The sequence below is a fragment of the Xiphophorus couchianus genome, chromosome 4, assembly GCF_001444195.1.
Source record: "Xiphophorus couchianus chromosome 4, X_couchianus-1.0, whole genome shotgun sequence".
NCBI classification, from domain to species: domain Eukaryota; kingdom Metazoa; phylum Chordata; class Actinopteri; order Cyprinodontiformes; family Poeciliidae; genus Xiphophorus; species Xiphophorus couchianus.
Genome location: NC_040231.1, coordinates 2,986,003 through 3,001,216, shown reverse-complemented (window position 1 = coordinate 3,001,216; position 15,214 = coordinate 2,986,003). Strand labels below are relative to the sequence as shown.

The window sequence follows — 15,214 nt, the reverse complement described above, 5'->3', positions numbered from 1 at the left end:
TTACCTCCATTTATTTAAACTCACTTCAAAGTGACCTCTGATATTAAATCAGATGCATTTATGTGACCTGCCAAATGTAGTTCTCTATATTTATGCTGTTTGCTATTACATGGAAGAATGTAGGTGGAAAATATGTTTAATAGCAAAAATAATGTTTAATTGGTATGTATGACTGATAAAATGGAATATTACTACTAATAGTAATAGTAATATTTCCATTTATTATCATTATCAACTGTATATTCTAATCAATATTACTATTTACCCAGGAAAAAATAATTGTTTGATTGATTTCTTTTGCGTTGTTTTCAACAACCACAGGGGGCGCAAATCTGCACTAAATCTACTAAATCTCTCTTTAATGAGAGAACTGATATTCTCTCATTGAGTATTTTATCTCAAGATTTTCCTCTAAGATACATAGAATATTTTAAAGATTCATGTTCCACGCCACTAGGACAAAACAATTAATTATAAAATGTTAATGTGAAGCTACGTGTGCTCCGGAAGCGGCGGAAACGTTAGTCGGAACAATTCTACTTCCTGTCCGTCCACGCGTTTTGTTGAACTTCCGTTTCACAGCAGCTACAACGAGCTAGAATAGCTAGTTGGAATATCGTTTTAATTTTTCTTCGGCTCGTTTATCGTTGACCAGGCAATCATGTCTAGTCACGAAGCCGCCAACATGAAGCTTCCACCGATCCAGTCCACAGCCGGTGCCGTTCCGATCCGGAACGAGAAAGGTGAGCTTTTGTGGGTTAGCCATTTAGCTACATTAGCATCAGCTAATGTCACTGTTGGCACACAATACACGAAATGAAAAAGTTACAGTGTTAGAACTGGTTAAATAAAGACGTAATGTTAGATAAGTTGTTATAAAGAGCAAAAGAAATTTGAATTTTATGTCTTAAATTTGAGCATTTTGATTTTAGGCCTTAGAAAATCCAAAGTGTTATAATGTCCATATTTTAGCACAGTGCCGGTGGCTGCAAACAGGCTGGTCAATTATTTTGTGGTCAGGATGACAAATGATGTGGTCAAATACACGTCTGATGTTATTTCTGAGTGTCAAGCTTAGAATTTGCTCATTTTAGTATTTAATGCTTTTATTTGGAATTTTAAGGTGGTACGTCCGTTGCTTATTTTTTGCAATTTAGGCATCTAATTATACATGTGGTGAAATGATGTCAGACACCTTATTAATCTATCACGTGTCCACATAGCGCCAAAAATCAGAAGAAAAAACACCAAAAAATCCTTCAACATCTCCACTAGGAGTTTCCTCGTGGTCTGTTAAGTATATCAAAAATGTTTGTAAACAACCGCTTATAGATATCATATATATGTTATAACTAATTCAGCTCAGTGTAATAAAAAGGAGATCAGCCAAATGCAAACTTCTACAAATGTCAGTAGCTGTTCATGCTACGTCTGTAGTTGATTCCTGTTATGAAGTTTACTGTTTTCTGTGTAAGAAAGCATTAACAAGAGATGACATATGTGTATGTCTAGTAATGTTTCAGGTCTAAAGACACAGACACAAGCCGACAAAGTTATATTACAATTACAACTTTTAATTAAGTATGACGTTAGAACTTAAATAAACTGGATTTGCTGAATTGTAATCATGTTTCGTGTAATTTTATATTTGTTTTCAAGTGAGATTCTATCTTAGTTATGCTTTTACATCAAGGTTTGGTTTTATATGCTGTTTTTATTTGTATAAGTCAGTAAACAATGCAGTTGAAAATCACAAAATAAATGTTGGTAAACCTTCACAGGTGTTGAGGGAAGTGTAAGATTTGAGTTTTGTTGATTTTTTGTTTAAAGTTGAAAGATTTAAAGTTGTACAAACTGATGCATTTCTGCACCAATAATTTAATGTCCAAAATAATTATTTTGACTTAAATTCTTGAGATTTTTCACTGTGGTGTGAAGGAAGGCAAAAAGAAGCCAAGGGAATCTGTAGTCTTGTGGTTAAAGATTAGATCACTAATGAACAGTCTATAGTTGATTTCTGATCTCTAACTGTGGATGTTTGAGACCAGAAACGAAAACTTCTGACTGTATTCAGATTAACTTGATGTCAGCCATCTTGTTGATGTGCGTCACGCAGGTGAGCTCACCATGGAGAAGGTGAAGGTGAAGCGCTATGTGTCCGGTAAGCGTCCTGACTACGCCCCCATGGAGTCTTCAGACGAGGAAGATGAGGAGTTCAAGTTTGTGAAGAAGGGGGTGGAGGCGGAGCCGGAGGTGGAGCCACAGGAGGAGGACGTCTCCGACCCGCGTCTCCGGCGTCTGCTCAACCGGACCTCCGAGGATGTGGAGGAGAGGTAGCGCCCGGCGCTCAGCTGTAACTCAAACTACCAGTGAATTCTGGAGAGTGAAGACGTTTCTCACTTGTTGGTTCTCAGGTTAGCGAGGCACAGGCAGATCGTTGAGCCTGAAGTCGTGGCCGAGAGCAGCGAGGACTCGGACGAGGGAACGTGGCATCCTGAGCGCGAAGACAGCAGTGAGGAAGAAGAGGAGGAGGAGGAAGAAGTGGATGATGAGGTTGGCATTACACAAACACGTCTGGGTTTTTAATCCTTTCCATCACGTTGGTTAAATTCTAATTGTCTGATTATCGTTCTGCAGGAAATTGAGCGGCGACGAGCGATGATGCGCCAGCGAGCGGTGGAGCGGAAGAACGAGGAGATGGAAGTGATGGAGGTGGAGGAGGAGGTGAAGTCGGGGGAGGAGTCCGAGTCTGAGTCAGAATACGAGGAATACACAGACAGCGAGGACGAGGCGGAGCCGCGACTCAAACCGGTCTTCATCCGCAAGTAAGAACTCTGAAAACTGCACTGCAAAAACAAAATCTTGCCAAGCATGTTGGTCCAAGTTCTAGTGCAAATATCTCAGTACACATCAAATAAAAAAACTAACTTACAAGTAAGAACTTATTTTAAGTCAATAATTCCTTAATATTGATGAAAAAGCTCTAGTTCCACTGGCAAGATTGTTTCACTTATAACAAAACATTTTCCCATGTTCTAAGTGAAATTATCTGTCAGTGGAACTAGAACTTTTTTTTATCAATATTAAGGAATTATTGACTTAAATCAAGCTCCTAAATGTTGCTGAAAGGTTACTTGTAAGTTAGTTTTGAAGTATAATAAGTTATTGGCACAAAAACTACAATTTTGTTTTAGCAGTTTGAAAATATTTCTGGCAATAAATGCATCAGTAATTTATCAGTATTTTTGTTTCTATTACAAATGTTTGATATTCTGTTAATGTCAAAAAACACAACTTTGCAATTACGATGTTTCCATTAAATAAGAGAAGCAATTAGAATCACATGTGAATAAGTTTGTTCACAATATAAATCCCTAGAAAACATGCAGCATCATCCCCAGCCAACCACTTCCTGTTGTCTTCTTTGTTGTTTCTGCCAGTAGTAACGTTTGGTTGTTGATCCTGTGACTCATGATGACAAAAAGTGTTTCCATTTTGTGAAATATGCTAATTTAAATACAGACAAAAAATCTCATCCTAATGCAAAAACTTTATCGAAAAACGTGAGATTTTTAAAAAAGTGACATTTCACTTATTACTTAAACAGAAGTAAAATTACTCAAATTGTTTAAAATTATTCTGAACATTTGGTTGAATGTCAGGAAGTAATGAGTCCATAACTTGCCAAACTAACTGGTGGACAGGAAGGACAGAATCACGGTGGCGGAGCGCGAAGCCGAGGAGCTGAAACAGAGGGAGCTGGAGGCCGAGGCCAAGCGGCAGACGGAGGAGCGCCGCCGCTACACTCTGAAAATCGTCGAGGAGGAGGCCAAGAAAGAGTTCGAGGAGAACCGGCGCACGCTGGCCGCTCTGGAAGCGCTGGACACGGACGGAGAGAACGAGGAGGACGAGTACGAGGCCTGGAAGGTCCGAGAGCTGAAGCGCATCAAGAGGGACAGAGAGACACGAGAAACGTGAGTAAACAGATCTGATGGAGACGGTGAGACGCAGAGCAGGGTGGTGATTGGGTCTGTCTTCAGGATGGAGAAGGAGAAGTCCGAGATTGAACGATTCCACAACCTGACGGAGGAGGAGCGGCGGGCGGAGCTCCGGAACAGCGGCAAGGTCGTTACCAACAAAGCCCAGAAGGGCAAATACAAGTTCCTACAGAAGTACTACCACAGAGGAGCGTTCTTCATGGTGAGCAGGACGCACATTCTCATCAAATAAGTTGATATTATATAAATATAATATTAAATATTTATTAATATTAGCAATTTCTTATTGGGTAGTTTATTGATACTTTCTGCTACAACCGGCCCTTTAAAGACATTCTCGATCTTGATGTGAACCAAAATGAAAATGAATTTTCCTCCTGTTCTAGACCTAAACATCCCAAGACATTTTGCTATTCTGTTTTTTTAAACTATAGCATATTTTAGTTTTAGACAGATGTAAATCTTAAAAAATTTGAGTTTTCTTGTTTTAACGTGATATAAAAGTTGTTAAAACAAGATCTCTCTTCTGAATTTATTTCCAAACTCCAGCAGTTAAGTGCTTCCATAGCTTTTAGCTCAAAATCTGAAACTTTTCTTAAAGAGGCGGTATCATGTCAAATCAATTTCCATTATGTTATATTGTTCCCTCATCAAACACATACCTGAAGTTTTGCTTAGACTCTTTTATGCATGTTTAAGAAATCCTTTAATCTCCATGGCAACCATTCAGCTGTGCAAAATGCCTGGTTGGACCTAGCCCCGCCTTCGAGGTGTAGCTCCTCCTCGAAGCTGTGGTTTCCAAGCTTCTGGCACACAAAGCAACCCTTGTTCAGCTCCTTCAGACTAGCCAGCAGATATTAGCAAACACCTGGTGGAGCTGCACATCAGCCGATCTCATTCTAGGAGCTTCTCAGTGCAACGCTGGCAGAAACGTTGTTAAAGGGTTAATAGAGGAGCCATGTTGTGATGATTTCATGAACATGGAGTTTAAAAAAGAGCAGGAATTTTTAAAGAGACAGAGGCTCAATTTCAAGTCATTAAAATATAATGTAAAATTAAATTTAAGTCATATTTGCTATATGGCACTGTGCTTAGAAAACGCATACTGCCCCTTTGTTTTTCATTGCTCGTTTGGTCCACTAGGTGGCAGTGTAGACACACCTGTTGTGGTTTTTTGTGCTGAACATTTGCTCTCTGTCCCAGAATGAGGAGGAGGATGTGTATAAGAGAGATTTCAGCGCTCCTACTCTGGAAGATCACTTCAACAAAACCATCTTACCCAAAGTCATGCAGGTGAGATCCGCTTGCATACCTGGAATTTATTATGCAGGTTCAGTTTTTTATTTTCTGACCGTTTTCACTCCGACCAGGTGAAAAACTTTGGCCGGTCGGGTCGCACCAAGTACACCCACCTGGTGGACCAGGACACGACGTCGTTCGACTCGGCCTGGGCTCAGGAAAGCGCTCAGAACAGCAAGTTCTTTAAGCAGAAGGCGGCCGGCGTGAGGGATGTGTTCGATCGGCCCACCGTGAAGAAGAGGAAGACCTAAGAAGATCCTGGTGAGCGCTGGAGGGAAGCCTGCGATGTCCAATCCTTCTCCAAACACATGAACTGATCATCCTACTTTGTTTCACCTGGCATAGTCGGCCTATAAGTCTAAGGAAGCAGCTGGATTTGTGTAATTTTGTAAATAACCTACCAGTTTAGTTTTAGTGGCGTCTGTTCAAGTACAGCTATTTGAATTAAACACACTTGTTTTTACACAATAGTGAATTTTTATTTGAAAATAAAAAAACTGGAGGATTTGGGTTGGATCAGCTCCGTTGGATTGATCCGGTGAGGTTTAAGGTGGGGAGAAACAGTCCAGTGTGAGAATGTGTTCAGTTGGTCAGAGTCACCAGAGCTTCCACCACGTTCCCCATGTGTTCCCTCAGGCTGCGCTCCGCCATCGACCGCGAGATCTCCATCTCTGACATCTGCACGACAAAAAACGGCAAAGGTTACAATTATAACACAAGCAACAAACTGGATTTGACACAAATTAAAACAAAAAGAATTGCTGTGCAATTCTGGCTGAAATAAGATCCTTATACGTTTCCTTTGAAAAAAGATCATTTTTACAGTTCTGATCCATTTATAGTCGTAATAAAAGCAGTAACTAAAACTGAAGCAGTGCAACGCTAGTGCAATAACTTCCAGGGTGTCCATGCATCCTTAAAACGTCTTAAATTCTTTTGGAAAAAATAGATCTCACTTCCTGGAGCTGGACTCTGCTGAGGTTTTAAATATTACCCAAATGCGTTTGACCGTGACGTAGGGAAATTGCCTGCACTGTAAACAACCATCCACTGCTAAGAGAGAAGTGCCGATGCAAACAAGATTCAAAATTGCTGCCATTGCTAATACTACAGACGATGACAACAGCGCAGAACAACGACGTCATCGTTCACGGGATCACCTCCTGTTCTGATTGGCCCCTTAAAAATTAGACCGGGGAAATTAAAGTAAACGGGAGAACTGTCAGAAGCGAGATTTTTATCGAGCGGAATAGAACAGGAAGGTAATGGCAAGACTAGGAAAATATAAATTAGCATGAAATACATTAATCACAGGTCGTACATTTTGTGGTGCCATGACTATTTTATCGTCTGGTTTATTTTTCGCTGGACTTCAACGTCGGGCAAACGTCTGAGCGGTGCGCAAACATCTTTATTACGACTCGAAGCTATTGAGGCCAACGCTGACTAGCTGTTAACATACCCGTGCTAGTTAGCTTGCTTTTTGCATCAACCACGGGTAAGTGTAAATTTACCGTAATGCATTCATGTTCGCCACTGGCTTACTTCTATTGGCCACACAGACGATTCATTCTGAACAACAAACTATGTAATATATGCAAGTTTCTCTTCATTTATGATTGATATTTAATAATAAAAAAACCTTGAATTTTCAAATTCGAGTTAAACTTACATTAAAACAGTTGGCAAGCTGAAAACATCGTGCCTGCTAAGAAGCCATGGCTTGCTACCTGAGCAGGTAGCCTGACTAATTAGCCAGATATCAACTAATTAAGCTCAGTGTAATAAAAAGGAGATCAGCCAAATGCTACTTTTCTTCTACAGTAACAGCAACAAAAATATTTGTTTTCAAATCAGATCATTATGCATCTTGTTCTTAAGAATTTTGGTGCAAACCGAAAGGAAAAAAACTGCAACCAAGGTATTTATTAGGTAAAGTTGTACATTGAGACATCTTAACTCACCTGACTCAAATCAAGAGTTTATAGACAACGCATGGGCAGCTATAAAAACATACATCTTAGAGTAACTGGAAAATGAAGACTTATCATTAACATAAGTTATTTTTTGTCAGTATCTATTACTATATAGTACATAAAATGCAGAGCTTCAAGTATGGGGGTCCAGATCACACAAACATAAAACCAAATATTCTGTCCTTGTCTAAAAACAAATTAAATTGAAACACCTTCATATAAGACATGTAAACCAGCTAACTATTGACTGATTATATGCAATATAATCTTAACTGGAAAATTAAATCTACTTACAATCAACTCTACATCCTCTTTCTTGATGGTGACTTTAGCCAGCTCTTTTTCTCTGAAAATAAACAGAACGAGTTCATCTCCAAGGCAAATTAAAGTGGATTTTTCCTGAATCCTCAGGATAAAACGGATTTAATAATGGATCGTATCAGCACTTATCTTACCTCTCCTGTTTGGCTTTCTGTTCCCTGGATCTTCTGTCTCCGATCACCGACATCGCCTGAAAGAATAGCAGTTAGTTTTTATTTGGTTTGATTTGAACCAGTCGGCATCATCAAAGAAAATTAAACTTTTGTTATAGGCATGTTTATTTTCTGGCATTAATATTTAGTTTTTTTCTACAGCTATTTAATCCACTTCTGCCTCATTTAATTGGCTACCATTTAATTTATAAATTTCACTTATTTAAAGCTGCAGTAACAGCTAGTTAATGTTAGCTGTCTTTTCTATTGCTTTAGAATTAATGGAAAACAAAATGTGTAATATGACTTAGTAAAAAAAATAAAGAAAAAAGATGCAGGTGTAAATATTTAAAGTGTACTCAATACACTTTAAAAATATTTTTCAAACTTTACTTGGCATAATACTAGACTTTTGATAGGAGTCATAAAGGATTTCAACAAAGCTATATTTAACTTTAGCTTAGAAACATCTAGTTAATTAACAGTAAATGTCTGACGATTACACAACATTTAAACTGTTTTAATGGTCATTTTTAGAAAGACTTTATAGAGATTTTAAAGCGAGCGATTTTAAAGAACCGTTGACAAACAACCCGGGCTCTTCGGTTAGCAGCAGCCGCTCCAGCCGCATGTTTCTGGGTCGGCCCGTCGGCTACAGCCCGCAGCTCTCACCGTTTCCAGGTCCGAACTGGAGATTTCTTTTTCCTCCGCGTAGTCCGTGACTCGCTCCAAATCTGCGGCTCCGCTGTCATGTTTCCGAGGCTTTTCCACCGGTTTCCCGGTGCAGTTCTCCTCGGCTTCCAGGTCCAAATCAACGTCTCCCTCCGCTGCCATGTTGGATGGTTAGCCGGATCAAAAAGAAAGGTTCCGCTACGCTACGCGTCGGAGGAAAAACATGGTTACACAGGAAGTAAATTTCTCTAATTTATTTAAAACCGAGCTTTTAATTTATTGAGTGTAAAAAAATCTAAACAGAAAATATAAACGAATATAAAGAGCAATTTAAAAAGATTTTATCTGTAAAATTGTTTCTTTTTGCATTTTTGATTAAAGTTAAGATGATGTAAATAAACTGATAGTAAATAAGGACCAAAACTAACTGGTTTCTGCAGAACTACTACATTTGGACCGAAATAAATGTATCCATCACAGGGCTACACCACATCCTCTTGCTGCAGGTTAGCAGTGCAATCCACTGACTAAAATCCAGAAAAGTTTAAGTTGATAAATGTCAGAGTTATGAGGAAAATGAAGAAGAGGACTAGATCAAAAAATTTATTAAAAATCCTTTTGTTTGCCAAAACTTGTGTCTTGTGCTGCTAAGGCCTCACTTCCAGCATCACAACACACTCCAGAGATCTACAGCATCTCCACTAAAGTCTTGCAGCAGAAAGGTCTTTCAGTGTTTTGCATGTCCACCATAAACTTGAAGAATGTTTAGTTTGGCATTGTGGTGAAAGAGAGACAACCAAGGACATCAGTAAAAACTATAAAGAAAAGACAACACCGTGGTTTATATGCATGTCAGTACCAAAAATGTGATTCCTCTCAGATTTGCTGGTTGAGGTGAACACAATTCTTCTGAACAGAAAAAAAAATAAATCAAGCACCAAGTTGCAAATGAAAGACAACAGAAATGTTGAAGGAAAGTGGTGGAAACTGTTCTTCTGCTGATGGAGTAGGCGGTAGCTGAGTAAGGAAGGCAGACTGTCTTGTGCTGTGCTTTTAGTTTTCCAGATTTGCTTGGAGAGATACCAAACCAGACTGGTTGTTTCATTAACCCCCTGAAAAACAGACACATATATTTTTATTAAAGAGGAAAATGTTTTATGACTGTTTTCTATGGTTATCCACAAGGGTCAACAAAATGCAAAAATTATATTACAAGAAAAGTTTGTTGTGGTTCTTTGTGTTGATTGTTGTGCCTTTTTTCTTGTGTTTTGGCTTGACCTTGTGGCGTTGTTGTATTGTGCCAATTGTATTGTAATTGCATTGCGGTTTTGTTGTTCCATTGTGACGTTTGCATTTTGTCGACCCTTTTGGGTCACCATGGCTATCATTCTAAGAGCAGAGTAAAAATCAAGGTCGTTACCACAGTAAATTTCAGGACAAAGTCATAAGAAATGAGCATTAAAAACAGTCATGAATAACAGGATAAATAATACCTGATGCCTCATTGAACTGAAGTGGCGCTCCAAGCTGTCCTGGCTACCATCCTGGGAGGAGAAGCATCACTGATATGGAAAATGCTTCAGCATCATCAGCAGCTGGGTATCAGTGATGAACTCCACGACAGGCAAGTTTTTTTTTCTATACATATAAATTAAAGCTTAAAATAATACTGAATCATTTAAAATAATAACTATAAAGTCAGATGAGAATTATCAAGGTGTATTACACCTAAATTAATGTTCACCAAGTCCATATTGTCATGACATCTCATGATAACTCAAGCCTTTGTTTTAGTTCTTCGTTTATCAGGTTCTTCCCCTTCAGATCCTCCACCAGAACGTGCAACGCATTCTTTGCTCTCCGTTCCCGATCCTTGGCGTTCCTCATTTCTCTTTCCAGACTCTCGACTCTTTCCAACGCCTCGCAGAGTTTTACCTTCAGATCGCCCAAAGATGGAGGCAGTGCATAGGAGTGGTCCTAGTAAGACACAAGGATCAAGCACGGTAACACGACCACCAGACATAGACAGGCAGTGACCACTGATTGTGAGGGTTAATAAAGAAGAAAATGCTCAGAACTCACTAAATCAGGACAGGGTGGAGGTTCTTGTTTTGGTGGAGGAGGCGGGGCACTCGCCACTTCCTGGCTCTCTGCTTTCTTGGGTAAAGCCTTGGTTGTTTTAGCTGCCCGTCGCTGATTTGAAACACAAAGTACTCAAAGAATTTTGCTAAACTAATTGAAAACATTTTCAACCCTTAGAGCCAAGTGATGCAACTACCTTTTTTGGAGGGGTCGAAAAACTGAAGATTGAAGGAACAACTCCCTCTCTGAGTCGGACAGTCTGTCCCGTCCTGTCAAAGTCCTCCTGTTTGAAGTGTTCACTGCAGAGCCTGGTGGATGTGTTGGGAGAGAAGCCCTTCCTCCTGATGGCTTTCACCCATCGTTTTCTCAGGTTTGTTTCTTTTGGGAATCTATCGAGTGTTTTAAAAAAAACAGTTAAACAGCTAACACCAAAACCCAGACAGTTTCTAATCAATGAATCAAGGTTACACGAATCACAAACTCTGTTTTATAGGCATAAAGTAGTTATGTTCAGGTTTGAGCTGACCATATACTCAATTCAACTTTAAAAATACTTTATCAGAAAAACATATAAATAAAAGTCCAGAAAAACAAAAACAAATCAGAGCTAAATTAAAAGCGTTACCTTCAGATATAAGATAGTTAAGCCTTAAAAGTAACGATTATTTGAGTTTCACAATAACAATTTGTATCATTGTATATTCATATTGTTTAGTCCAATTTAATGTGGGCTTGGATTTAAAAAATTGCTCTTGATGTTATGTTTTCTAGAATATACGACTGGTGTAGATTGGTTCTCTCTAGGTTTAACCTGTGTATATTATAGAGATTTAAACCCAGATCCCATGAAAAGTTGCAAACACCCCCGCCCCATTCATCCCCCAAGAAATTCTTAAAATCTCCATTTTATAAGTTTTTAGGCATTGAGTAAATGTTCTACCAATTGTAGACTGTGTGTTGTAGAATGCACAATTATTATACGATAATCAAGTCCAGATTTGACCATTTTAAATATATTATATTTAGCTCTAAAGCGCAACGAAGGTAGTCCAGAATCGTTAAATGCAGCGGAATAGCCCTTTTTCTGAAGCTAAGGAGGATGCTAACTTCAGTGTCGTCCAGGACAGCTGGTTAGTTCAGGGACATCTAGTTGAAACGGGCACATAGATTTATTTTTCTAAAAGCCCAGTTTTCATAGACAGCATCAAAGAGAACGCCAGCTTCTCGATCAAATCAAAAGATGAGTAGAAATATTTGGAATTTGAGCGCGGAAGTTGACACTTTTGTTCATGACGTCAACCCATCAAAACAGTCCAAACACGGTGATAATTCAGCCTCACCTGTGAAAGGTGACGCCCGAGGTTCTGGTCTGGACCGTACAGCGCTTTGTACAATCCAGCGCAGCACACGAATGAGGCATCTTGCTCGAAAAAGTTTAAAATATTAGCGCGAAGTGCTCTTCTCGAGGCTTCCCACGGCTGCAAGGCCACTCACAATATGGCGGGGACGCGTACGTAGAGGAGGAGAGCTCCACGGGGAAACGGAAACACATGATCTGACGCTTCCATTCAATTCAAAGTAGAAAAATGCAGCTATTTGTGATGGGAATGTAGGTTGGTACAGTAACAATTTTTATGAAAAGGACATCGGATCAAGACTGACAATATTAAATATAATATCAACATTAAGTTGAATCGCTGCACTTTCTAAAGTCAGAAATAATTTTAGGAGGCAACTGGGAATAAAAAGTAGCATACATATAATAAATTTTATTAAGTATATTATAAGTGTAGCAACTATATTATGGACCATGCACTCGTAGTGTACTAGAAAGTATACTAATTTAATACTTCTTTAGGCTAAATTGTTTCTTTTTAAAGGTTTGTAAAAGTACACTACTTTCATAAGATCATACTATGTATTTATAAAATTACAAGACAACTATATTTACATAACATTTTAAAACATGCCATACAGTGTATCTACAAATATCAACTTTTTTTATGTTTACATTTTCATGTAAGAATTTACATGAAAGTGTAAACATCTACATAGGTGCTGCCATAGGTACAATCCGCCCTGCGGCGCATGGCCAAAGGATTGTTGTTTAAATGTTCAGCCTTTTTTTGTATCTAGTCAAACAGTAATCAGTAAGTTCTCAAAATACCACAAATCTTTTCTTTTACTGTTATCTGTTTAAGGACTGATGACGAAAATGCAGTAACCAGATTGACCCGCTGACTGTCCGGATTACCAGAGTCACACTGTGTTCCTCCCTGTGCTATTCCTGTCTGTTTTAAGAGGTTTATTTGTTCTGCAACCCAGATTTCCTGCCTCCAGACGTTTTTAGGTCTTTCATGTACTTGAGCTTTAACAATCCACCCGTCTTAATGAGATTAAAGGAAAGAGAAACCTGTTGGAGTTGAATGCCCCAAGCAGGACTGAAAACCACATCAATGCTCTTTTGGCCTGGTGCTTCAGGAGATGTGCGTGGAGGTGAGGGACCTGAGAAATGGCACCAGGTCCCCTGAGAAGTCATTGTCGTTGTACGAACCCCTTCATCCTGCTCTATGACTGATGGCTGTTTGACTGTTGGAACTTGCATTACTCCTGGCCCCAGGAATAGGATGACCGGACGCTTGTTTCGAGCTCAGGTGAGGCTGACTCCGCTCAGGTTTTCATTTTTAAGAAACTATCTTCATACAAAAGTTCCAGTACTTCAGGTATTTTCCTTCCTTTGCTTTATATTTTGGCCCACCAGTCCTTTGAACCTAATCAGTTGTTTGTTTAAGTTGTAGTGTCTTATAAAGTGCAGCAGGTCACATGGGATTATTCCACATAAACTCTTTGCCAAGTGTGTTCTTTGTCAAGCCACAAACTGCATCCACACACCTCCATTCCAAGACAAGAAACATTCCAGTTATCACTCATTTTGTGTGAAATTGTACAAATTACATCATGTTCCCTAATGCAAAGAAAGAGTTCTGTATGCTAGGAAGCAGAAGAAGATATATTCCTTCAAAAGATGAGTCTTCATTAAATTCCAAAAAATGAAACTGAAGGCTTTTAGTAGCTTGTTCCATGTGAATCCCACATCATAATGATGCCACCACCAGGCTTGACAGTTGAAACAGGTTTTTAGATTTAAAACTGTCACCTTGACTCCTCCAAATGAAAAAGTATTTGTACTTCCATCCTTTTGTCCTTGTCCCATTGTCAACATGATAAACATTTTTAAAAAATTCTAAAATAAAATAAGTTTTGTCCATCTGGTGAGGAGATGAGACCCTCTCTAAAAATGCTTACAACTGTCTATTTTAATATTTCAAACTCCAAATATACGTTAACATGCATTGATACACACATTGGGAAACAACCTTGGCGCTACCACAGAAGCTAACATCCACAGTCTTCCTTATCTCTGCTCTTCGAGGTTCAGCCAATCACAGCTAAGGAAAATAAATGCCGTTCCTGGATTGGCTGCTTTGAAAGTACCAGCCAATAGCATTATGCGTTTGAATTTTAGCTTTCCAAGCTGAATTTCTTTGAATATTTTAGATATGCTCAACAAAAAGTGCAAATTGGCAAAATTTTCATGAATAATTTGGAGTTAATGTTTTCCTTAGAAAAATGTGATAATCTACATCTACTAAACCATGAATAAGTGAAGATCTACTATACATAGATAGAAATATATATACTGTATATATATATATATATATATATATACATACATATTTTGATCCGTCTATGTAGGTTCTGTTGTTAAAAAGTACAGCCTCTGTAAAAACAATCTTAAAAGTTTTGGTGAACCATGATATTTTTACATAAGTAATGGTTAAAGATTATAGATTTAAGTCTAGAAAATGTATAAGAAGTCAGAAAAGTCTTAAAGATTTCTAATCTGACTGAGGGAACCGTTCTTGTCTGTCAGGTCTTATGACTTGCGGAGTTGGCTAATGAAGCTCCACATGTACCAGAACAGCACATTTTGATTTTCTGGTTTCTCTTCGTTCTCCGAAGTCCCTTTGCTTCGGTTGGCATTAAGTTGTAGGTAAGTTTGAAAGTGACGTCTTGCACCTGGTTTTACCAAACTAATGGACATTATTTACACCCAAATGTTTACAACATTTGAAAACATTCATGTTACCATCGCTGGGCACATGAATGACCAAACTTATTTTCATGCCATGTTATTTTCATTTTATTTTTTATTTTTTCAAGAAAGATTCATGTTGGTAAATTTAAAAGATTATTTTAATTGTAAAGCTGCACCGGGTAAAATGGTCATATTTTCGTTTGACTAATTTGGACTCATTTACTTTGATTCATTCATAAATGTGGATCAGTTGGGTTGTTGCTGACATTTGGTGTGAATTTAGGCCCAATTAGAAATATATTTACCTTTTATCTCCACGTAGGAGAAGACATCACAACGACCAAGAAAAATTAAAGGCTGTTAAAGATCACAATAAAGTTTTGTTAATTGGAAAGAAGACTTTCCAAAAGTCAAGATGTTTGACTTTTGGAAATTTCAAAGATTCAAATGAAGAAAATGTTCTACTTTTGAATCTCAAACATTTCCAAGTTTTTTCTTGGTAAGATTTTGTGTTTCTTGCAGTTTCTGCAGTAAATATGGAAGAGGGGTCACTTATTAATTACCAGATGCTTCATCTTTTGTAGTTGCAAGTTTGGAGAAATAGTTGAAATCTTT

General features: G+C 38.4%; 4 protein-coding genes across 5 annotated transcripts in view; 2 read left to right on the top strand and 2 right to left on the bottom strand.

The window, feature by feature from the left end:
- Positions 1 to 539: 539 nt before the first annotated feature.
- mfap1 (microfibril associated protein 1) lies at positions 540 to 5,760 on the top strand. The gene is made up of 8 exons (XM_028014265.1): positions 540 to 743; positions 2,117 to 2,333; positions 2,415 to 2,553; positions 2,638 to 2,825; positions 3,705 to 3,974; positions 4,041 to 4,200; positions 5,202 to 5,291; positions 5,369 to 5,760. Exons 1-8 carry the CDS (start codon positions 662 to 664, stop codon positions 5,546 to 5,548), a joined length of 1,326 nt encoding a protein of 441 aa, XP_027870066.1. The 5' UTR covers positions 540 to 661; the 3' UTR covers positions 5,549 to 5,760.
- Positions 5,755 to 8,651, bottom strand: hypk (huntingtin interacting protein K). The gene is made up of 4 exons (XM_028014277.1): positions 8,419 to 8,651; positions 7,729 to 7,784; positions 7,568 to 7,619; positions 5,755 to 5,975 (listed from the first exon to the last, which is right to left on the bottom strand). The coding sequence occupies exons 1-4, from the start codon at positions 8,578 to 8,580 to the stop codon at positions 5,880 to 5,882; spliced, it is 366 nt and encodes a 121-aa protein (XP_027870078.1). The 5' UTR covers positions 8,581 to 8,651; the 3' UTR covers positions 5,755 to 5,879.
- A 570-nt stretch (positions 8,652 to 9,221) lies between these two features.
- On the bottom strand, positions 9,222 to 12,011 carry LOC114142453 (THAP domain-containing protein 6-like). 2 transcript variants are annotated; one of them, XM_028013743.1, is made up of 5 exons: positions 11,841 to 12,011; positions 10,697 to 10,889; positions 10,501 to 10,611; positions 9,912 to 10,395; positions 9,222 to 9,530 (listed from the first exon to the last, which is right to left on the bottom strand). In XM_028013743.1, exons 1-4 carry the CDS (start codon positions 11,918 to 11,920, stop codon positions 10,186 to 10,188), a joined length of 594 nt encoding a protein of 197 aa, XP_027869544.1. In that variant the 5' UTR covers positions 11,921 to 12,011; the 3' UTR covers positions 9,222 to 9,530; positions 9,912 to 10,185. The 2 variants fall into 2 exon arrangements, with proteins under 2 accessions (XP_027869544.1, XP_027869545.1); XM_028013744.1 differs by lacking the exon at positions 9,222 to 9,530 and adding an exon at positions 9,537 to 9,807.
- A 988-nt stretch (positions 12,012 to 12,999) lies between these two features.
- serinc4 (serine incorporator 4) overlaps positions 13,000 to 15,214 on the top strand; it is a 29,839-nt gene continuing 27,624 nt past the window's right edge. Inside the window, exon 1 of the mRNA XM_028015029.1 lies at positions 13,000 to 13,154. Within this exon, the coding sequence (XP_027870830.1) occupies positions 13,071 to 13,154 (84 nt within the window). The 5' untranslated portion in view covers positions 13,000 to 13,070. The remainder of the gene's footprint in view (positions 13,155 to 15,214) is intronic.